This window comes from Euprymna scolopes, chromosome 34, assembly GCF_053919585.1.
Source record: "Euprymna scolopes isolate OS-2025 chromosome 34, ASM5391958v1, whole genome shotgun sequence".
Classification (NCBI taxonomy): Eukaryota; Metazoa; Mollusca; class Cephalopoda; order Sepiida; family Sepiolidae; genus Euprymna; species Euprymna scolopes.
The window spans coordinates 1,151,934-1,177,623 of record NC_136515.1 but is presented as its reverse complement, the minus strand read 5'-3'; the positions used below and the strand labels follow the sequence as shown (position 1 = coordinate 1,177,623).

At 35.3% G+C, this 25,690-nt stretch overlaps 2 protein-coding genes across 2 annotated transcripts in view; one reads left to right on the top strand and one right to left on the bottom strand.

Annotated features, from left to right (window-relative positions):
- LOC145259071 (replication protein A 32 kDa subunit-like) overlaps positions 1-18,886 on the bottom strand; it is a 73,916-nt gene extending 55,030 nt beyond the window's left edge. The window contains exon 1 of the mRNA XM_080116699.1: positions 18,824-18,886. The gene's annotated coding sequence lies outside the window, so the exon portion shown is untranslated. The remainder of the gene's footprint in view (positions 1-18,823) is intronic.
- LOC145259070 (polyadenylate-binding protein-interacting protein 1-like) overlaps positions 12,130-25,690 on the top strand; it is a 74,429-nt gene continuing 60,868 nt past the window's right edge. Inside the window, exon 1 of the mRNA XM_080116698.1 lies at positions 12,130-12,590. Coding sequence (XP_079972824.1) covers positions 12,470-12,590 — 121 coding nt within the window. The 5' untranslated portion in view covers positions 12,130-12,469. The remainder of the gene's footprint in view (positions 12,591-25,690) is intronic.

The window sequence follows — 25,690 nt, the reverse complement described above, 5'->3', positions numbered from 1 at the left end:
TCTTCCTTACACCTGTAGGGGAAGTTGGGTAAAGTGACTTTTTTTGGCATAAAGGGCACAGAGATGTAATGGATTTAACAAGAAATGTAAGGTTTTGCTCCGGGTGAAAACTATTAGACAAGTAAGACTTTAATTTAACCATTTCTAAGTAAGTGCCAAATTATTGTTCTTCTGTATTTGTGATTTTACATGAATTTTATGTTTGTCAATTTGTAATAAAATGTGTATTTATGTACTTGCGAACTATCTGCGTTTGTTAAGTATTTCTAGTTTCAGTGATTCAATCAACTATGAGACCCAATTAGTGTTCCATGTTTTCCTTCCATGGCATGAAACAAATTGATGTAAATGTAATGTTGCAGATACAAACGAAGGAAATAAATTTTTAAAAAACCTTTCCAGTAGATAGTCAATACAAAGAAGTTTTGAAAAGCAGAGTTCCTTAGTGTGTGAAGATGAAAAGCTGTGTAAGAATTCTTAAGATATTCAGTATACTTATGGAATGATTCCAGTTTCTGATTGGTTGCTAGCAGAGCGCAGCTCCATTTGATTGGTCAGTTTTGTTTCACCCCTGTCTATAAATAGAACCTTCCAATTTTTTGTAACTATACCCCATTATACCAAAAATATTAACAACACGGACTGACAACTGACAACATGCCAAGTTTGAATCCAGTTCGTTCCACAAAGAAAAAAATAATAAATTTTTCTTTAGGATGTTGGCAACCTTTATGTGGTCGCCATATTTCTTTTTTTTACAAAAGTCTTTGTTACACGTTACTCTCCCGTCTGAACACCACTAAAAAAATCTCTCGCTGCCACATGTCCATCTAGCCTGATTGTGTTTCTCCTTCCTCTGATCGCATGCCAGTCACAGCCAATTCATTCTCGTCCTCGACTTTAGACGTCCATTTTCTTCGACGCGCACTTTGCTTCTTCAACCACGTGGTGCATTTTTTCTACTTTTTTATCTTTTTCTTCTTGCGCACACTAATTCTAATTTGCATATGCACTTTTTCAGTTACCGCTGCTGCTGCTTATCTCTTCATAAGCCAGCCATCCTTCGCTGCTGCTGATATTTTCCCATACACTCATATGCACTATGTTATATAAAGAGCTAAAAAAAAAACACACTTCAAGGTCAAAAACTAGCCAACAACAAGTTTGAAAAAACAGCAATTCTTTCCCTTTTGTCAGGAACATCGCTCGTGGAATGTGAGGACTAAAGGGCATAATAAGGGAAGCAAGAGTTACAAGGCAGCCGAAAGTAAACTCAATCCATTTTCTAAAAATTACTATGAATGATACACATCTAGTTTCAGTATCGTTTCGGACCAGTGCTCTCATCTTGGATGTTATGGCACAACATTTTGAACGATGTAACAGCAATTCTTCCCCCTTTGTCAGAAGCATGTAACAGGAATAGATTCTTTTTGTTTTATCATGTAGAGTAATTATTGATTAAATTCTGAAAATCATCCGCACTCTGGATTGAACCTTCAACCTTCAGAAGACTCACTTACTGTAACAGATTGCATATGAGTATGTGTGAAAATATCAGCAGCAGCCGAAAGATGGGTGGCAAGTGATTGTATTAGCAGCAGGAGCAATGTTCAAACATGTATGCAAATTGGCAAGTATGCTCAGGTTTTTGCTTGATGAAAAAGAAAAAAAGTACACTGTGTGATTAGAAAAGATTAAGTCGACGCCAAAGGAGATAGATGTGAAAAGTGAAGGTGAGAATGGGCCGGCTGTGTCCAGCATGCAGTCAGAAGAAAGAGAAACACCGACCAGGTTAGATGGACATGTGGCAGCAAGAGTCTTTTTAAGTGGTGATGTTGAGACAGGAGAGTAACGGCAATAAATGCTTCTGTGAGAAAAAAATAAAAAATGCTGACCCGGATTTTATTTAATTATTTTTGTTTGTTTGTTCCTTTAACATTACATTAAAAGTAATTAAACTTAGCACTTTTATCCGTTGTACTACATAAGTAATAATCAGTTTTAGGTGACACTCTTCTAGTGGTTAAAGCTTTGATACTAAGAATGCAATTAGAAAATTGCTTAAGACTTCTACATGATAATGGCTGACGGAATGCGTATAAGCTACCACTCCCCCCACCCTAGGTTAAATACAGGGTTCCATTAAAAATTCCATGCAAATTCGTGAGATTACTTCGGTTATGTCATACATGACTGCTCCTGAATTTAAAAATTGGGGTCAAAATAATGAGTTCATCATGTTGAAGTATAAAATAATAATAATAATAATAATAATAATAATAATAATAATAATAATAATAATAATAATGGTGGTTTTATTGTTTTGCTTTGTTGCATATCAACCTTTTTTTTGGTTATTTAATTCCAAATCCAATAATTTTGAAACAATGTTTTTATATTTCTTCAGATATTTATTCATGGAGTTTAGTTTGCTTGTTTTATTTTATGACATATCAACTCTTTTTTCATTGTATTTAATGCTGTTTCCAGTGATTTTTGGTGAAAAGTTTTCATGTTTCAAATTCGTTACATCTGCAAACATTTATGCACAGTGTTTGGTTTGGTTGTTTTGTTTTATTGCATATCAACCTTTTTTTTTTGTTATTTAATTCCAAATCCAATAATTTCGAAACAATTTTTTTGATATTTCAAGTTCTTTATATCTTCAAATATTTATGCATAATGTTTTTTTTGTTTTTTTTACTTTGCAAAACATGATTGAGTTTTGCAAAGGGAAAGGAAAAAAACAATAGCATGAATTTTTGGTGCATTTTTAATAATAATAATAATAGTAGTAGTAGTAGTAGTAGTAGTAGTAGTAGTAGTTCCTGTTGTTGTCATCGATATATATGGTTTCACAGAAATACTGGATATTTTACCTGTTGAATTAAACATTAGCAAGCCTAACACATACAAATTATTGACAATATTGGTAAAAAAAAGTCACAGCGGATTAACAATTCACATCTTTGTATTATTTGAATTATTCAAACTACTATTCTCATCTTGAGTGTTATTTTCACAACGTTTCGGCCGATGTAACCTCCCACCTTTTTCAGGTGTATCTTGTTGAACTTCAGGAATCTTTCTGCGCAGGGATTTCAAATGGAACTCTTTATTTAATCCGTAGCCCAGGACAAAAATGTAACAAGACTTTTATCCATCTCTCTTACCCCCCCTCCTCCTTACTCCCTTCTTCTTCTTTGCCCAGTCCATTCCTCTCTCTGGATACACATATGACGAGTTGGTATAGGGGAAATCACTCTGGCAGGTCTTAGTAATGACAACAAATGCAGATTCTGTCACACAGAATTGGAAAGTGTGAGTTATCTGATATCAAGTTGCAAGGTTCTTTTGGGGTATGGCTACTATACAGCGAGACATGATGGAGTATGTAAGTACCTCCACTGGACCATCTGTAAAAAATTAAACATCCAGTGTAGCAGCAAGTCCTGGGAACCTCAGCCTGAAAGAACAGTTGGAAATGACTTATATACCATACATTACGACCATGTAATTCCTACAGTCACCTACGTACCTTGAAAATGCTGCTGTGAAACCTGACATAGTTATATGGAATATATTAGAGAGAGTGGCAACTTTGGTTGAAGTGAGTGTCCCTAATGATGGAGAGTTGAACAGAGTTGAAAGAGAGAAACAGACCAAATATCAAGGTTTCATGTATGATATGAAAAGAAACTGAAATCTTAGGGCGATATCAATCATTTTTTGTATGTCCAGCAAAGGCTTTTTCCGCTAGGGTTCTCAGGGGAGGGGGGTACTATTCTTTAGAACTTTTAATATACTCCCTAGACCATAATATCTATGATTTGCAAAGGGATGTTTTGTCTACATTTATTTTTTATAATAATTTGCGCTATTCCTTCCTCTTCTGTGTTTGTTCGGCTTTTTCGTATAAAAGTGAAACTAAATCGAAAGCAAATGCAGTTCTTCTCGGCCTTTCATGCTGGAATGTCCAGAAAGCAATCAGCTTTGATCATTCTGGGGGAAACCCCTCATATCAGACAATTACTATTCATTTGGACACTCCCTTTTTGTGGGAACTGGTTTTTCCCAACATCGTGGGGAAACAAATAAATGAAACAGCGGAAAGGATGGCATGCTGTTGTACATCTGGGCAAGAGCTGCTAGAAAGACTTATCCTGCCTTGACAAAGTTCAAAACAGACTTTGTAGCCTAGTGGGAGAATCCCTTTTCTCTTCCCTGCAACCTCTTTCTCACAGAAGAGACGTTGGGAGCCTGTCTCTGCTTTATTGTTATTTTCATGGCAAGTGCTCATCTGAACTCCAATCTCTGGCCCCCCCCTCGCCAATCTTTCACGAGAAACACTCGTCTAGCTAAAAACACTATCAATAATTTCCCCGACTCTTTATCTGTGTCTAAATTTAATCGTAGATTCTATGAATAAAGTTTCTTTCTTAGAACTGCACACCTGTGCAACTCTCTTCCTTTCGCCTGCTTTCCGGCTGACTATAATATGGTTGTCTTCAAGTCCAATGTAAACAAATTCTTGATGAGCTGTTCCCCTTAAGTAACCCAATTTACCAAATTTCCACTACTAACAATTACGACATTGTCCCATTGACCACTGTACACTTATTAACCCTTATTCTCGAGTGGCCTCTGGACCTTGATAAGTGGTGACGCCTTTGCAAAAAAAAAAGGAAAAAAAGCTGAACTGGCCTCCAGCCAACATTCGTTTTTGCAAGTCAACTTTTTGATTGACATCACTAAATTTCAACGCTTTTCACTTCCTATGCCTTTCTTTCACTTTCTTTTCTTTCACTTTCTTTTCCACCTTCGTGTTCGAAATACTTTTTTTTTTCTACAAACACCCCGGGCAATGGCGGGTACCCCTGCTAGTAATCCAATAAGTCACATTACTGAACGAGTGAACTGTTATATATTTGTTATGGATGATCATTCAATGTGCTACGATATATACACTTGGCAGCGAATAAGATACAACCAGCTGAGTTATAAAAACATTTTGTTTATTCTCAATGATCACCTTTTTTGATTTTAGTATGATGGGTGTGACATCAGTGAAGGCACATGGCGGGGGTGTGGTGCGGATGTTTTGGTAGCTTGTCCTCATTCTGTAATCAACTCTCTGTGTCCCCTTCGCTTTCTTTTGTCGATTTACATAAACACTCTTTCATTCTGGAATGTTTAATATTTCCAATTGTCTATTGTTCTACTTCTTTAACTGATATTTCTCTCACATATATTTTTAGTCAAATTATGCATATAAGAGACAATCGTGGAAAGTCTTGCATTCCTCAAATGGAATTAATTTGCGTTTGTACAACCCATTGAATGCTCTCTTCACAATCACCTGCCAAATATTCAATATTACTTAGCGTGAATCTTATGGTGTATCATTTGACATCTGTCTTAGGTGGCCCAACCAGTCAGTATTTATGATTTAACCAACCAATCATATTCTTATAAGGAGAAAGAACACGGATGTACTCATATCCATTATATCAAAAATAAACTTAGCATTGCCAGGGAATACACTAAACTAAATATAAGTTTCTTTATGTTATTAAGGGGGGGGGATCAGTGAAAGATGATAATAAATTCAGTGTTGGTCAAAATTAAATTTTAAAAAATACAGGTTCGATTATATTTTTAAGAAAGTGGAGAAAAAACTTGGTGTTGCCCGGGAGCAATAACTTTAAACCTGAAAAAATCAGGTGATTGACTTACATTATTATTTTCAATACATTAAAAACAAATGAAAGGAATGGGCTGGGCTGATGAAAAAAAAGGATGGGGGAGAGAGATATGGAAAAGAGAGAGAGAAAGAGAGAGAGAGAGACTGACTGACTGAGAGAGGTAGGGAGTGAGGAATTTTAATGTAAAGCTGAGCTGCTACACACACATTTTAACATTTTGTTTTTATGGCCGGTTAGATCTGCCAGTATATATAAATAAAAGATAAATAAATATCGTATTTGTGAAATGAATATGTTTTTTTATATGATGTACTTGTTTTGGTTTTTCATGTTCTTTAGATTTGTGGACGGTTCCAGAATTTTGCAACCCAGCGGAATTTGGTTGGGAGTATATTTGGTTTTGCTGTACTTGCATTCTGTTAATGTCATGCCATCAAACTGTTGTGTAATCATTGACAAGATATCCCCCTCCTCCCCCTCTTCCTTCTCCTCCTCCTTTTTATTTCATCCTTTTTTTTCACTTTTCCTTTTCTTCTTCTTCTTCTTCTTCTTCTTCTTCTTTCATTTCTTCTTTTTCTTTTTTCTTTATTCTGTTGCTTCTATTCCTTATCCTATTTCCTCCTCTTCTTTTTCTTCTTCTTTTGTTTCTTCTTCTTTTCTTTTTTCTTTCTTCTTCTTCTTCTTCTTCTTCTTCTTCTTCTTCTTCTTCTTCTTCTTCTTCTTCTTCTTCTTCTTCTTTACCTCAAGATATGAAGCTGTCTTGTGAAATTTTAAAAATTAGATTTAAATATTATGAAATCATATCATATAACAAAAAAACCCCATAAAAAATGAATAATTAATTAATGAACTCTAATTTTTCGAAAAGAATATTAAATTATTTATTCAGTGTTCATCAGGAATTTGTTTATGTTGGGCTTGAAGACATCCAGGTTATAGTCAGGTGGGAAACAGGCAAATGGAAAAGAGTTCCACAGGCGCGCACTTCTAAGAAAGAAGCTTTGTTTATGGAATCTACGTTTTGGTTTTGGCACAGCTAAAGAGTGGGGAAAATTTCTCTATATCCCATTCCCTATCTCAGTTGGTTACATTTCCGACACGTTTCCCAGACCAGCAAGATCAACATGCCTCACTTCTAGATCTCTTTCTGACAACAGTTCCCAATGACTGTACAACAAATGCCCACAGCCCACTTGGGAATGCTGATCACGCTGTGACAATGGTAGAAATCAGCTTAAAGTCTCGCCCTAAAACTGAAGACCCACTACTCAAAACAACGAGGTATTACAAAAAGGCTGATTGGGAAGCTATCAGGGAGCTCATCAGAGATGTCCCATGGCAAAATATCTTTACTCTTCCAGCGGAACAGTGTGCAAATGAGACCACTGAATGGTTCAAAACTGCTATTGAAGCACATGTTCCCGCATGGAAATTCTATAGCAAGCTCCACTCTCCCCAATGGTTTACTTCTGCTTGTGCAGTTGCCATTTGTTAAAGGCAGCATGTGTTCCGCAGATTCAACCGACATAAGTCCAGCTCAAATAGACAGAAGTTTATAGAAGCTAGAAATAATTGTAAGAGAGTGATAGAGACAGCTAAGACAGATTACTCTGAAACCACCAGAAAACGCATCGAAGCACAAAAATTAGGAACCCGGGATTTTTGGAAAATCTACAACAGCGTAGTAAATAATGGACAGTCAACTATTCCCCCACTATCAAACAATCATGAGGTTGCTTGCACGGCAACTGACAAGGCTAATCTGCTTGCCAGTCGGTTTGCCTCAAACTCCACACTGAACTCGGTACACCACTCACTCCCTGATTTTCCTCTGCGAACAGACGCCACACTAGACGATTTGAAAATCACCCCTTCTCAGGTACATGCTATCATAAAAAACCTAGACACCTCAAAAGCATGTGGACCAGATCTCATCCCGGCTGTGCTATTAAACAAATGCTCTGCCAAGGTTGCTCCAGTTCTCTCCAAACTTTACAATAAACGCCTTAACGAATCTTGTTTTCCCGACTGCTGGAAAACCGCCTCTGTGCTACCAGTCTTCAAGAATTCTGGTGAAAGAACTGACCCACTAAATTATCGCCCCATTAGCCTCCTCTCACTTTTCGCCAAAATATTTGAGTCCTTAGTTAATCAAGCCCTAGTTCAGCACCTAACAGCTGCTAAACTCCTGACTGACAAACAATATGGATTCAGGCAAGCCCGTTCAACAGCAGATATCTTAACTGTAGTTTCTGAACGTATATACCGTTCATTGAATAAAACAGGGGAGGGTAGAGCGGTGGCCCTTGATACATCTAAGGCTTTTGACAGGGTATGGCACGATGGTCTTCTAAGGAAAATTAGATCATATGGAATCACTGGAAGAATTCATAATGTAATTAAATCCTTCTTAAGTAATAGAAAAATCAAAGTTGTCCTCGACGGTCGTACATCCAAACAATATGACATAAATGCGGGAGTACCTCAGGGGTCTATCCTTGGACCTCTATTATTCCTGATATTCATAAATGACCTCCCTGATAAAATTGTTTCGGAGATGGGTATATTTGCCGATGACACCACTCTCTATAACAGATATGAGGGGAAAACAAATGAACACATATCCAAGGAAATGGCAGAAACACTAGAGGATGACCTCCAATCCGTAGTGGAATGGGGACAAAAATGGTTGGTCACATTCAATGCTGCTAAGACTAAGCTTGTTTCCTTCAATAACTACAAGAAACCTTCTCTACCACCAATAGCAATGGCCAAGAACACATTGCTTGAAAGTACTTTTTTTAAACTCCTCGGCCTAACGTTTACAAGGAATATGAACTGGAATAGATACATTGAGAGCATTGCCAAGACTGCTGCAAGGAAGGTTGGCTCCCTCTACCGTGCTAGAAAACTACTTACGCCTGACAGTATCCTATACCTCTATTAAGGCAACCATTCGCCCATGCATGGAGTACTGTTGTCACATCTGGGCTGGTGCATCTGCTGCTTGTCTCTCGCTCCTGGACAGGGTTCAAAAGAGAGTCGCCAACCTGATAGGTCCTGAACTGTCATCTAGGCTTCAGCCTCTGTCCCATCGACGAGATGTTGCATCCCTCTGCCTGTTCTACAAATACTTTAATGGTGAATGCTCTGACGAACTGCAAACACTTGTACCTCCCTGACGTAACTACCCCCGACAAACCCGACAAGCTACTAAGTCTCATCTCTTTACAGTAGAGATCGCTAGGTGCAAGAAAGCCTTTTACTCATGTAAATGACAAATGGCAACTGCACAAGCAGAAGTAAACCATTGGGGAGAGTGGGGCTTGTTATAGAATTTCCGTGCGGGAACATGTGCTTCAATAGCAGTTTTGAACCATTCAGTGGTCTCATTTGCACACTGTTCCGCTGGAAGAGTAAAGATATTTTGCCATGGGCATCTCTGATGAGCTCCCTGATGGCTTCCCAATCAGCCTTTTTGTAATACCTCATTGTTTTGAGTAGTGGGTCTTCAGTTTTAGGGCAAGAATTTAGGCTGACTTCTACCATTATCACAGTGTGATCACCATTCCCGAGTGGGCTGTGGGCATTTGTTGTACAGTCATTGGGAACCGTTGTCAGAAAGAGATCTAGAAGTAAGGCATATTGATCTTGCTGGTCTGGGAAACGTGTCAGAAATGTAACCAACTGAGATAGGGAATGGGATATAGAGAAGCTATGTGTTGCGCTACCACCTACGTCTGTGTGATTAGAGAATCCTAGCCAGTTACTGTGGTGGACATTGAAGTCACCAAATACATGTATTTGTGCGCTAGTATCGAGGGAGAGTGCTATATCTATGCTGTCTGAGACTTTGTTTATTAGGGTACAGTCTTGGTTTGAGGGAGAGCGATAGAGAAAATACAAGTAGTTAATATTGTGTTGCATATTTAGTCTGAAGCACATAAAGGCCTGGTCCTCTGATTCTATTTTTATTTCTCTAGTCAGGGGGAGGGTGTTACGAATATAGACTCCAAGCCTATGCATATGTCTGTCCGAGTCCTTACGGTAGAGTGGGAGATAACCAGGCATGTTAAAATGGTTAGAGGGAATGGAGGAGTGAAGGTTAGTTTCACTTAATGCTAAGATATCCGGGGTGTTTACAAGGAAAAATGACTCAACATCATCTAAGTTAGTTCTAAGCCCGCGGATATTAGTAAATACAAGCCTCAAGGGAGGAGGCAGTTTGGTTTTCTTTAAGTTTGGTCCTGGTTTAAACGTAACTTTTGCTTGAGCTGTCATTTCATTTTATTTTATTTAAAAGTTTCAATTAGTGTGAGTGAGTGAGGGGGTGCTGGACAAGTAATTGTGCAGAATACCAGACATGCAATACAAGTAGACCATCAGCTGTCCTCACCCACAGGATTGTGGCCTCAGGAAAGCCCACCGGGGATGAGTGCAGGGTCTCTTTCCATGCGCGACATGGCACTACAAACATCCCGATATTTTACAACTGTTGATGGAGCAGCCGCTCTAAGCGCTACCAAAGAGTTAGGGCTCCTGTACTATCAGTCGGAAACAGCAGCCAGGAACTGTCAATCCGGTACCCTCAATCCATTAGGCAAAGCCAGCCCAGTCCAACTGCACCGATATATATGGCACTGAAGCACCCCACTGTGTCCAGTTTAGGGGGATGGGATGTGGCGGGAGCGGGGAAAAGCGGCGTTCATTGCCCTAGTCAGGAAATAAGGTCAACCACTGGGTGATTCAGACGAGTCCCTGTGATAGTACCTCTACGCCTGGCCAATAGGCAAAGAAGGAGTATGAAAGCCGGGCGATAGACAGAGCCTATATCCTCCTTAAGCAGTTTAGGTTTGCCAACCGGTGATTTGTTTGAGTCACCAGCTCTAGGAAGGTTGTCGTCCAGGACTGAAGAGGCCTCCCTCCCCTAGGTTTAGTTTCAGAGTTTTCCATCTCCTAGACAGATGACCTGGGAAGACCTACGGGTCCATCAGCTCCAAGGGGGTTCGCCCCGCGCCTGGGTCCTAATCCAGGTATTTCTGCGGCCCCGCATGAGTAGTTAATATTTATTGGTTATTTAGGTTAATATCTCCTGAAAAAATTGGGTATTTAGGTTAACTTCTAGTATATTAATATGTTGACTGAGCATTTTCTACCCTACTTTGGTTGGAATTTGGATGATAATCCCATCTTCATACAGGATAATGCTCCCATTCACACAGCTGGCAATGTTAAGAGGTTCCTGGAAGAGCATGATATTCCGTATTTGGATTGGCCTGCACAATCTCCAGACCTCAATCCTATTAAAAACGTATTGCATTACATTAAGCAACAGCTACGCAATGATAAAATGTCAAATTTGGAAGAACTTTGGACGAAAATTAAAGAAAAGTGGGATGCTCTTTCCTTGGAATATTGCTGCAGCTTATATATATATATATATATATATATATATATATATATATATATATATATATATATATATATGACTACTTACTGCATAAGCCTGACGAATTCTCACAAGAATGAAACACGGAATATTTTGTGTAGCTTAATTGCCATATATATTTTCATAACTCATTACTATATATATCTATATCTAAAGCTATATATATATATATATATATATATATATATATATATATATATATATATATATATTATTTATTTGAAGGTAAACAGTTACATTTGGTTGCTACAAACAGCCATCTGTTAGAGTCAATGAGACTTTGTTAGGCGACCCTAAACCATTTGACACTAAGCATCGAATGGTTCAGGGTTGGTTGACGAAGTCTCATTGACTGAAACAGATGGCTGTTTGTAGCGACCAAATGTAACTGTTTACTTTTGAATAAATAATAAAAAGATATTTTGCTCTTGTTATCGAGCACTATCAACCTTGCTGAGTTCATTAGTTCCTACTTTTGAATATCTCGAGCCTGGATTATATTACTTTTTTACATTTGAAATCACTGGGAACAATATAATAATCAACAGAGAATTGGCTCTATAATAATAAATATGAAATTTGCATAAATTAAAATATCATATTTAAGCGTATTTTACGACCGGGCAATGCTGAACGGTTCTTTTTTTTTTTTTTTTCTTTTCAGTATATTTCTAAATCTATCTATCTATCTATCTATCTATCTAACTCTGTCTTATATATATATATATATATATATATATATATATATATATATATATATATATATATATATATATATATATATATATATATATATATATATATATATATGTGTGTGTGTGTGTCTGATTATGTCTATATATATATATATATATATATAGATAGATAGATAGATAGATAGATATATAGATAGATAGATAAAAGGGTGCAAAAAAAGAAGACAAAATAGAAAAATAAAGGTTCGGTAAATTCCGTCAATCTCCGTATAATTCCGTCAACTTCCGGCGACGCATGCGCACGAGTTTTACTCGCACTCCCTATTATTTTTTCGGGCAAGGAGAAGACACACACAAAAAAAAACTGATCGAAAGGGTGAAACCAACTACTGTGGTCGTCTGCAGCAGAGTATTTTTTTTTTTTTGGGAAATTAATAATAAATATATAAGACAAATGGAATCTTGCTAAAGGGAGACAGCAAAACGTTGCATGGAGCTCAACTGGGTGATAAGCATCGACTGCTAAAGACTAGTGAAATTATCCAGGAACGGCGCGCGAGAGAGAAAGGCAGACCCGACATTAGAAAGGCGGCCTTCCTTACCAAAAACACAAAAACATGTCGTCTTCTAGTCCAGCTTCTCCGCCTGCGAATTGTAGTCATTCGACGAGCAAAACCGAGCCCGAGCCGAGAGCACCACACGACATAACACTTAATCGAATTGCGAATGGAAGTCCAGGTAAGATGAAACCCCCTTTTCTTTTTTTACCCCCTAAAAGAAAACATTTATTATAATACAAGATTAAAAATAATGAAGAACTCATTTTTTTCTTTTCTTTTATTGTTTTGACTTAGGCTAAAAAAAAAAAAAATGTCTAGACTTAAAAGGCAGCGAAAAATCAGGGAGAACATACAAAAATAGTTTCGTATTTTATATTTTGATATTTTACTGATTATAAAAATAAATTAAAAAAAAAAAAATGAAATCTTGAACATTTCAGCTTTGTAATGGCTGCCAAGTGTTTACGGTTAATTTCGTCTCATTTCAACCGGTGTATATGGACGATAAAATAATTAATTTTATGTCTATTAAAAGTGCTAATGTACACCTTGTACCGCGGTATTTTTTTAAATATTATTTTCATATTAAATTTATGACTTACGATTAAAAAAATTAAATTGTTAGGTGAAAGTACAGAGTAGTTACAAAACACCCTCCCCATGTTAAGAATGGTTTTGTTTCAGCACGGTACAGTAAGTGCCTAAGTACCCTATTAATATACATATTTTTGGGTTCTTATACAGAACACGAACTGTGCTGTTTATTTTAGATAGGATTTTTCAAGTTAAATTCAATTTTTACGTTATCTTTTTATTTAATTGTTAGGTGAAAGTACAGAATAGTTAATACTCTCACCCTCCCCATGTTAATGGGTTTCTAAATAATATCGTTATTACTTCAGCACGGTCCGTAGGTACAATTTTGTTTACTAACTTGGAAAAAATAAACAAAAAAAACCAAAAAAACAATGCTAGACTGAAAAAAAGAAATATACAAAAATAATAAAAAATAATGAAGATTTGTGCATTTTAACATTCTTTGTTTCCATGTTTAGGAGGGTAGTATATTATTTACTCTAAATATATTGTAAATTTATAATGAAACCATTCTATAAATTTTTGTTTACTAACATAACCCATTTTTTTTTTCTCAAGACTGCTTATCTTTGCAAAAAAACACAAAACTGAATCTACTCTTAATATTAAGATCAACTATTTGTTGGCGAATATTTGCATATATTTACATTTATTTTAATAAACATGTTTAATTTTTTTGTTTATACGTAAAAAAATAAGCTCTTTGCTCATTTTTCATGTAAAATAAATGAAACTTGTAGTGAACTGTGTATGTATGTGTGTGTGTGTATATATATATATATATATATATATATATATATATATATTCATTCCTTCTTTGGTCTGGCGAGGTGGGTCGTTTTAAATAGGGATTCCACCGAAACATGTATGCACATACGTAACTAATGTTTGTGTAATAAAGTCTATCTATCTATCTATATATATATATATATATATATATATATATATATATATATATATATATATATTGCTAATAAACCTTCCAAAGATTTATTTCACACTCAGTGTTTTATTGTTAAAGTCTTACACGTGTTTCTTTGAATGGTGGAAATTATTATATGCCCTGAAAGTGTAAATTCGTTTTTATTGGGGTGAAATTAATTGTGGCAATTAGGATGAAAAAAAAATTTGGTGTTAGGGCATTTATTGATCCGCGCTATTTTTAAATAGTATTTTCAAATTTAAAGTTTTATGTTTTTATTAAATTGTAAGGTCAAAGTACAGAATAGGTACAAACACCCTCCCCGTGTTAAGAATGGCTTTCTAAATAACGTTATTTCAGCACGGATCAATAAGTGCAAGTGCACTGAGTACCAAATTTTTTTATAATCAAAAAGGTGTGTGTGTAATATATACATGATATGTAAATTTTTAATGAAACCATTCTATAAATTTGTTTAACATAATTCATATTTAAGAATGCTTAACTTTGCAAAAAAACAAAAACAAAATTCTTAATGTTCAGATCAACAATTTGTTGAATGGATGTTTGAATATATTTACATTTTGACATGTTTATTTTTTTGTTCTTTATACGCAAAAATAAGTTCTTTGTTTTCAATTTTTCATATAAAATTGAAAGTATTTTATAAATTTTATTGCAATATTTAGTGACAAGCCATTATGTGAAAAATATACTTTATCAACTATATTTCCCCTTTTATTTATGCCAAATCCTTTAATTAGTGAAGAAGCTCGATATATGTTAAATATAACTACAGAGCATACAAATGACAAAAGGTTTATATTCCAAATGTTAAGATGTTACCCTTTATTTCTTTTAGCATGTTAAAATGTTCGATTCGTGACAGCACTTGTTTCGTAGAGAAAAATCATTCATGTAATTATGTGAATTCTTGAATTTATTTCGTCCTTAACTCATCAGAAAAAAAAAAAAACTTTCACCAGCTTTAAAAGAAAATAAAGGAATATGGACATGATTACAAAATCTGAAAATAAGTTGCAATTATGTTTTCTTTAGGTACACCATCTTTGTGTGTGATCGCTAGTAAACATTCCAAGCCGAAGACGTATTTATTTCGCGTTCGGTTTTTCACACGTGTTTCGTTGAATGGTAGAAATTATAACTACTCTGAAAGTGTAAATTATTGAGCTTTATTGGGATAAACAAATTACGTATACATTACAATGTATACATATGTATACATTGTTATAATAAAGTGTGTGTGTCTACAAGCCATTTTGTTTTCGTAAATTACATTTTTTTTTTTTTTTTTTTTTTTATATTTGATTATTTATAAATATTGAAGTTTACGGATCGTGCTAAAATAATCTAATTATTTAAAAAGCCATTCTTAACATGTTCTTTCACCTAACAATTTAATATACTAAAAATTAACTTGAAAATCCTATCTAAAAATTAACATGGATCGTAAACTGTACAAAAGCACCATATTTTTATATCGGCATTTGTTAAAGCCATTAAAAAGCTGCACTTGTACACTATATAAACCTTTTTTTTTTCTTTTTTTTTTAACTCTAATTCTAATTTTTAGGGAAAATTCGTGTTAGTTTGAGAATTTTTTAGATGAGAATTATTTGTATTCTTAGGACTACTGTTCTCCTCTTGAGTGTTCACAACGTTTCGGTCGATGTAACTTCTCATACATTACAACCTGAAGATCGGAGGTTACATCGGCGAAACGTTGTGAAAATGACGCTAAAGATGAGAACAGTAGTCTGATGAATCCAAATAACGAAAATTAGGTTTAGTTTGTAATTTATTTATATATATTTTAGTAAGGAATCTACGTTAACCGACCTTCGTAGCCTACTTACTATAAAAGTACTTAACACGTGTAGAGATCCTCTACACGTGTTAAGTACTTTTGGAGAAATATTGGTTTTAGTTCAGGTTAATTACGTAGGGTTTTAGTAAAAACATTTATTTATTCATAGAGGTTACCATGCTTTTTTTTTTTTTTTTTTTTTTTATATATTTTATATAGTATTTCAAACTTGAATTCAAGTTTTACGATATATTTTTAGGTGAAAGTACGGAGGAGTTGCAATGTGCCCCCCCCCTCCAGGTTAAGAATGAGTTTTTAAATAACGTTATTTCAGCACGGTACCTTTTCTGCATAAGTACCAAAATTTTAAAATTTGAATTTATTTTTTGAAAAAAGCATATTTTAACTATTTAATGAGTTTTTTTTTTTTTTTTTTTTAAATCTTGGGTTGATTTTTATAGATGCGCAACAACATATATTTTTTTAAATTTATTTTAATTTATTTTTTTTTAGAAAATATTTTAAATCTTTTAACAAAAAGTTGAAATACCTCACAATTCATCGTATTTACTTTAATTCATCCTAAACAAAGCACACAAAACCACTGAAATATAAAAAAAAGGGCTACTCTGAATTAGGGGCCATATTTATATGGAAAGGAGGAATTGTGCAGCAAGATGTTTGTTCGCATTACATTTAAATTTCTGTATGTTGCTACAGTCGGAAACTGGAAGCACAGACAAGAATAATAATAAAGAAAAGAACTTCAAGGAAAGGAGCTATTTTAAAGTAGAAATATGCGTATTTTTCCCCCTGTAACTAACAAAAATGAAAAAAAAAAAAAAAAAAAAATTAACAAATTAATGTTACCAAAGGCAAGATAAGTTACTTTTACCGTTTTTTATTTTTTTTTTTTATACAAAACAAATCTTGTGTCCACCTTGAAGTTAAAACGGAAACAAAATGGCTGCCCAAACATTGCATGAGGACACTCGATAATCGATCAAAAATCGAAAATTAAACAAAAATATGGATAGAAACTCGTGTAATAAGTGTCACCAATCATGCGAAAATTCAATATTCTACGAGTGGTTTTGTTAATGCCAGTTGCAACGAATAATAAAAGTATTTATCAGAAATGAATATAAAAAATTTTCAGTTCCTTGTTATTACTGATTCCCAGAAATGACCAAAGCAGTGTACGTACCATGTGAAAGTCGCGAAAAAAATGACAGGCTACAATAAGTGTGCTGCTGGTTATATTGAAGTTTTTAGCTTTAAAGATGGCTGCTATTGAAACATTATTGTAAACCACTATAGTTTTGTTAGTTTGATTCAGTTAATAATTTAATGAGTCAATAATATCGTGTAGGTTGTATTAATTTGGCCATTAAATTATTAATTGGACCAAATTGTTATTGAACTCATTCGAACTAATTCGATTAATAAATATCGCTTCAAGACAATCATCTTATTATTAAAAAGTAAAAACCTTTAACGTTTGAAGAGTTGGGTTAGGGTTAATACCCCCCCCTCTCTCCAAAAATTGAAAGTGTCCAATTATTGGACCACCATCGTTTATATTTATTGGACTCCAATAAATATAAACGATGGTGGCTTTCAAATGATAAACTGCTTCGGCAATTTCCGGGACTAATTCTAGATACTCTGCACTTTCATGGAAAGTGTTCGACTGAGCTTCAATCTATGGTCCCCCCCCTCGCCAAACTTTCACAAGAAACACTAGACTAGCTGAAAAAATTATCAATAATTTTCCCCACTCTTTATCTGTGCCTAAACGTAGATTCCATGATCAAAGCTTCTTTCTTAGAACTGCAACTGCACGCCTGTGGAATTGTTTTCCTGCTTTCCAGCTGTCTATAATATGGTTGTCTTCAAGTCCAACGTGGATGAGCCGTTCCACTTAAGTTAACAAATTTACCGAACTTCCATTACTATTGATTACTATATTGTCCTTTTGATTACTCTACACTCTTTAACCCTTATCCTTGAGTGGCCGATCGGCCTTGATAAGTGGTGACGCCTATGTAAAAAAAAACAAAAAAAACCCTGACATCTTCAGGGTGCCTTTTCCTTACTAATTCCAACAATAATGAAATCGATTGAAAATACTTGGACTCAAATCATATTACAACACATGGTTTGAGTTTTTATTTATTTTTTATGACAAAATAGTTTATTTTTATTAATTTATAAATAACCTTATTTTTAAAATTTTTACTTGGAACATAAAAAACATCTGTTAAAAACACAATTACGTTTTAGGCACGTGTCGAATTTTCGTCTCGTATTTACTTGTTTGTGAACTGCAATCGCCAAATGTTCGTTGGTAATTTCTATTGCTTTCCCGCGAGGGCTGATAGACACGTGGTCGATTTTTAATGTAAGATATCTCCTCTCCCCAAAAGGGCATAAAAATAATTAAGCCTCAGTCAAGAAGAATTTCTCTTACAGCCAAGGCTAGAACATATCTTACACTGTGATCAAAGGTCACTTAGGTCAGTGGAGCAATTGGAGCAATGTAGTGTCTATTTGCTTGCTTCTCCCCGAGGGCAGTTCAATAGTTTTTTTTTTTTTTTTTTTTAATAGCGCGTGTGTGTGTAGGGGGGGGGCTGCCCCCCCCAAGGCATCTTGAATTGAGACAAAAATTAAGTTGCTTTTCCTGTAGAAGGTTTCTTCACTGAAGTAGGACAAAAAATAGTGTAGTATTAGAACAGATACTACACTTTGTTCTTAGCTAATAAAAATTTGCAGATTTAATCTTTGTTTAATCAGCAAAAAATAAAATAAATTATTTGTATTGTCCACAAAATACAAATAAATTTTAGTTAAATTATTCGATTCTTATCATTTCTTTAAAATGAAATATACAACGACTTTGTAAAAACTATTTTTTAGGTACAACCGCAGTTTAGTGGCCTGAACATAATCTGTTGAAAAACGGTGTGGTACTGGTGTGTGGTGTGATGCTAGCACTTATGGCGGCATCTAAAATTAAAAAAAAACAAGCAAAAAAAAAAAAAAAACAAATCTCTGTACGTACCCGTCACGGGACGAAGATGAAATTTTCCAAAAATCACGAAATTTGATCAAGTAGTTTTATTCTTATTCAAGTGAAATAAAATTTTACTGTTTCGAAATCAACAAATCGGTATGCAAAGGCAGACAATCCTAATGCACGTGGAAACTGTCAAAAATAATCACTGATTACCTCCCCTGATGTTCTCTAGCGAAACATGACCCCGACTGTCACTTTATCGATAAAAGACTGCAAATTTGGTTTTCGTAAATTAAAAAATAAATTAAAGAAAAAAAAGAATGCAATTCTGAATTGTGTAGATGTGAATGGACAATTTATCATCGCTGTTATTGGCACGACCGAAACGTTGTGCTAACAACACCCTAGATGAGAATAATCGTCCGATTAATCAAAATACAAAATAAATAAATAAAACTACTTTATCAATTTTTGTGATTTTTGAAATATAAAACCTTCATTCCATAACAATTAGGTACATTTTTGTTCATCACTATAAATGCCAATCTGAATACGCAATAATGGTGTACAGGCGATAAATATTGTTGTTGCATATTTAGAATTACTTATATAAAAAAATACAGAAAAATCGTTATTGTTTTACTTTAAGACCCGTCTTACGTTCGTATAGAACAAAATATTTTTTTTGTAGATTCTTGTGTGCTAAAAAAAGTCCGCAAACCTTTTCCGTCGCAAAAAAATAGTTTTCATGATATGAAGAAATTACTTTTTTTTCAAAAAGTGGGTGATCACTTTTCCATTTAAATTTAACTTAAAACGAGCACCCACTTTCTGGCCACCTGAGAGAGGGGGCATTTTTTGTGTTTATTGGCTAAAAAGTTTTTTGCTTGATTTCTTTTGCATGGTATTAACCCCCTTAACTCTGGGACTATTTTCCATTTCACAGCCTAACCTTCATTTACGCTATGCGCAAGCATAATTGAAAGCTGTTAAATGTGTACTCGCGTACCAAACTGCCTTGTCACAGTGTAGTATTGGTGAAAATTTAAAATTAGATGAAAAACAGTTTTCCAAATATTAAGCCATGTAATTTTGTTATCAGTGGTGGTCATTTCTGTACGCGCAAGCGTGCATATTTTTTGACGCATGCTTGCACGTACAGAAATAGCCACCACTGATAACATAGAATATATTGTTGACGATATTTTGTTCTATATGAACGTGAGACAGGCCTTAAAGTAAAATTTTACTGAAAAATCATGATGTACGTACTGGTCACAGAACGAAGATGTCATATTCGAAAAATCACGTAAATTGATCAAGTAGTTTTTTTTTTTCTTTTTTTTTTTTACTAAGCAAATAAAAATTTACGATTCTTTTATTAATTCCTTGAGATGAAGAATTCTCAGTGTTAAATGAAAATAAATATTTACCCCCCCATTCATTATCAAAAATATTGCAACACTATCGGCTTTGTGATGGTCGTCTTCGAGTTGAAGGTTCAATCCTTACTATAAGCGATAACTAAGAATAACCAATATTAACATTTCTACTCGGTCATGACTGAAAGGAGAACAATCTGCCCAGGGTTTAATTCAAAATTTGAATCCAATGGATTTCAATCATCGCAAAACAAATACAAAAATGACAGATTTTTGTATTTGACACAGATTTTACTTTTGAGTTCTTGTCACAGACATTGAACTTGAAAACAATTATCAAATCCAATAATCTGAACCATTTTTGAGCTGATTTTTTTTTTTCCTGTTGACTGAGGTAGGATCCTGGCTCTGTGCGATTTCAAGAGGTTCACCCTTCCAGGCTTTACCTTTTGAGAATGGGTTAGTTTCACCTGATGCACCTCTGATGGGAAATGCTACCTAAGATTTTTTATTTATTTATTTTTTTTTTTTGTAGGATAGAATGAGCACTGGCTTTTAAAATCTCAGTTCCCTTAACCTTTCTTAACATTTAACAAATACATAGTTTTATTTACAATTTTTTTTTTTTTTTGTGAAAAAATAAAATGCAGGATACATATGTTCTCATCTTGAGTGTTATTCTCAATGTTTTGGGAGATAGAATCTCCAACTTCAGGTGTATTTTGTGAAACTTGGAATCTGTGGAGAATGTTGAGCAGAACCCTTTTAGTTCACGGGATAGCATGCTCTGCTTCCATGAGCCATGACTGGGTAGAAGACTTGGATAAGCTGCAGTTGTATTCTTAGTACCACAAAACTGAGGATTGAACCGCAACCCCCAGAAGAGTGTTGATAAAATACTTTTCTCCCTCCGCAAGGGGCCGACCCCTCAAGGTTAATACCACCAATAAAATGAAGAAAAATAAAACAAAAAATTGTCTTTTGAAAAGGTCTTGTATCAAGTCTCAAAAAAAATGAAACATTGAACAAAATATTTAAAAACTGCGACCAGACTTTTATATATATATATATATATATATATATATATTTTGTGTACAGAAAGTTGTTAGTTGAGACAGGTCATTGGTACCGTCGGTTTCAAGCCCGATAATAAGGCCCGTTTAAGGTATCCTTATCGAGCCCTCTTCAGCCAATATTCGTAAACGGGCCTTATTATCGGGCTTGAAACCGACGGTACCAATGACCTGTCTCAACTAACAACTTTCTGTACACAAAATATAAGTACGCTCTTAAAATTTGGATTTTCCTTTTAATTGAGCACTCTGCTGGAATTCTTTTTCCAAAAAAACTAATCATAATTATATATATATATATATATATATTTATTATTTTAAAAAACAGTAATCTACGTACACGCGTGTTTCAAGGTCGTTACCTCTCGTCAGCGTAGTTCAACTGTTTCTAGGGATCGAACCTCAGACCATATATATATATATATATATATAAGTAAAAATAATAAAAATACAAGCGATGGTTGATGTCATGTTATTTGAGAAGGAAAACCGAGAATTAATAAGATAGTAATCAATGTTTTGTCCCTATTTCAGACGACATCATCAGGATTTTGTAGGAAAAATGTAGAAGAAAACAATTACAGACAGCATGCGAGTGAAAAAGGAAAAAATCCTAAAGTCCTACTCATTCTGGGTAGGACTTTTCCTACGAAATCCTGATGTCCCCTGAAATAGGGACGAAACATTGATTACTATTTTATTAATTTTCGGTTTTCCTTCTCAAATAACATTATATATATATGTATATATATAAAAACAATAGAAAAAATGCGAGCATGAGAAGTAATATGGTTAAGCTTAAACATAGAAAAGACAAGATATTCTAGTAAAAAATATAAATTTATAACTTAAAATATTGCAGAATTAAGAATTGCTTATGTTATAAATTGAATTTAAAAAAAAAAAAAATCTCAATACTGCAAGATTTTAAATTATAAATTCATTATATTTTTTACTAGAATATCTTGTCCTTTTCTTTGCCATGTTTAAGCTTAACCATATTATTTTCATGCTCGCATTTTTCTATTGTAATCCATGATTTTTGCAGGCTTCTAGTGAATTCACTTGTTCTTTGTTTAAATTCAGTCTTATTTTTTTGCCCCATAAACATAACATACACATATGTAAAACAATGTACGGCACTTGTCTGCTTTCATTCTGTTTCATTTGTTCCCTTTTTGCAAGAGCGGTGAATTAGTAGCAACACTAGTCGCTGAAGTGACGTGGTTGCTATAGAAACCAGTCAGAAAAAACGTCGCTCACTTCTTTGCATTTTTTTGTTTATGATTTTGAACACCAGTAAATTCATAACTTTCGTTTTACTGAACGAAAATTGAAAATTTTTTTGTTGTTGTTTTTTTTTTTTTTTTTTTTTTTTTTGCACAATATAGCTGAGAAGATGATCTATAAACTAATAATTGTTTGAAATTTGGTTAAAAAAAAAAAAAAAAAAAAAGCGGTGAAGGTTTAAAGCAATTCTAAATGACTCAAACTGCCACTTAACCATATTATCCAAACACGGTGGTGTTTGAATGATACATAATGTGAGTATTTCACATGTATTATTGGTTTTCAATAAGAGTAACCCATTCTGATAATATCTTCAGGTATCGAGTCTGTTATTTCAGACATCGATGATCATGGTTCTCGAGTCCCCCGCTGCATTTGGTCTTTCTGTTGAGATCAATAGTCGTGTTTCCAGTGACCCTGTTGAGACTGTCAGTGAACTTTGTTCGTTGTTTTCCTTGGCTCTTTTTCCCCCTCTAACATAAAGCTTTTTTTTTCCCCAAGCCGTCCAGCCAACATTGACCCCTACTACCATGTCTCCTTCTCCAACATCAGGGGTCTACGTTCCAACCTTCCAGAGGTTGAAAACCAATTACAGGAGACGAAACCGGACAGTCTTCTTAAGCGAAACTGCCATAGGACCAACCACTTCCCTAGACGAATTCATAATTAAAGGATACTCTAACTTAACATCTAAATCTGACCCCCAAGACGCCATGGGCATGAAATATGTGCCTACATTAAAGATGGCTTTCCGTGTGGTAGGGATATCTCCAGAGAAGACCCTAATTTACCTTATATGTGCTTCCGGGTTGCACTTGCTTACACCACAGCATTTATATTTGCCCTCTATCGCCCCCACAACAGCAGGGTTACTATCTTTAAGAGTATATCTGAGAAAATTGACCACATCCTGTTTGCTGATCCTTTGGCTAACATTCACATTTGCGGTGACTTCAATGTCCATAATGTGGAATGGCTGACCCACTCAAATAAGACAGATGATGAGAGGAGGTTCTGTCACGATTTTGCCATTGTCTATGACCTCACCCAGATTGTTCACGAACCCACCCATGTGCCCGATACTACCGGTCAGTATGCAAGCCTTCTAGACCTTTTTCCCACAACTTCCCCTGAGCTATGTTCATGTTCCGTTCTATCTCTGGGATCCTTCGACCACTCGGTTGTATCAGTTAAGATAAAAATGAAATGTAATAAGTCTTCAGATGTACCTTTCCACCGTACTATATATCGATACTCTATGGCTGACTGGGATAGCTTCCGTACATTCATATCTGATCTACCTCTGCATTCCATGTTTAAAAAAGATGTCCTCTATAGTATCAGACCTGATCGAATGGTTAATTGTAGGCATAGACCGATTCATACCAACAAAAACCTAACAGCTATTCATGGTTCTCCCCAGAATGTGCTGCTGCCATCGTGCACAGAAATCACTTTTTCCATAGCTACCAATGTAATAGATGAACTGAGACTAAAGCTGCTTTCAAGACTGCCAGTAACCACTGTAAAAGAGTAATAAAAAATGCAAGAGAGCTATATGCTCAGTCCGTTAAATCCAAAGTAGCTGAGCAGCGGCTTGGTTCACACCAGTTTTGGCAAATAGCAAACAGGATCCTGAACAGAAGCGTGCGTTCTATCCCAACCATCATTAATAGACCTGAGGTCATCTCGTCAGCATCAGACAAGGTCAAACTATTTGCCAAGAACTTTACAACTAATTCTACCCTATGCTACGAAGGCCATCAACTCCTCGTATTTCCTCCTATAACAGACAACACACTATGCAACATACAAATATCTGTGCGTGAGGTCACCAAGCTAATCAAGAACCGGATTCCAGTAAAGCAACTGGCCCTGACGGCATTCCAATTATAGTGTTGAAAAAGCTTCAACCAGAACTTGCCCCCTTACAAAACTGTTTAAATGTTGCCTTAAGGAGAAGTGCTTTCCAACACCCTGGAAAACGTCATCAGTATGCCCTGTATTTAAGAATTCAGGTGATAAGTCATCTCTCAGTATAGACCAATAAGTCTCCTGTGTGTCATGAGCAAGCTGCTGGAATCCATGTTAAATAGAGAAGTAGTCAACTACCTAAGCAGAAATAACTTTCTTAGCACATCTGTTGTAGATCTAGCAGAATGGAAACCATATTGTGTGTCGCAATATGGTTTCAATTCTGCTAGATCTACAACAGATGTGCTAACTGTTATATCTCATAGGATTAGTGAATCTCTCGATAAAGGCTTCCTTTCTAGGGCAAATGCTCTTGACATATCAAAGGCCGTTGATAAGGTATGACATAAAGGCCTACTTCACAAGATTTCCAGCTACTGTATAACTGGAAATGTTTTCTCAATCATTAAAATCATTTCTCTCTGATAGGCTCATGAGAATAGTGGTCGATGGGCAGAAATCAGAGGCCCTCAGTATTAATGCTGGAGTTCCTCAGTATTAATGCTGGAGTCCCTCAGGTGTCCATCCTGGGCGCAATTCTCTTTCTGATCTACACCAATGATCTCCCAAACCACATACTTAAATCATTCGTTGACATCTATGCTGATGACACGCCCATCTATGGCAACACATCAAAGGCCGTAAATGACAAAGTTCTCTCTGATTCTCTCATCTTGAGCACGTGGTACAGTGGGGAAAGAGGTTGCTGGTTACTTTTAATGCATCTAAAACTAAGCTCCTATCTTTACATCATCAACGCTCTGATCCCCATCTGGCATCAATTGAAATGGATGGCTCCCGTCTTGGGGAGGCTGCATGTTTTGATAAGCTTTTGGGTTTGACCTTTACTCCTGGTCTGAAATGGGACACATACATCAAGTCTGTTACCAAGGTCGCTGGGAAAATGGTGGGCTCCTTCTATTGCTCCAGATCTTGCTACTGATGCAATTCTCTATCTACATAAAAGCCAAGTATGTCCAAGGATGGAGTACTGCTGCCACATCTGGGCAGGAGCTGTTATCCTGCCTTGACAGACTACAAAATAGACTTCGTGACTTAGTGGGAGATGCCTTTTTCTCTTCTCTGCAACCTCTCTCTCATAGAAGAGATGTTGCGAGCCTGTCTTTGTTTTATCGTTATTTCCATGGCAAGTACTCGTCTGAACTCCAATCTCTGGTCCTCCCCCCCCCTCG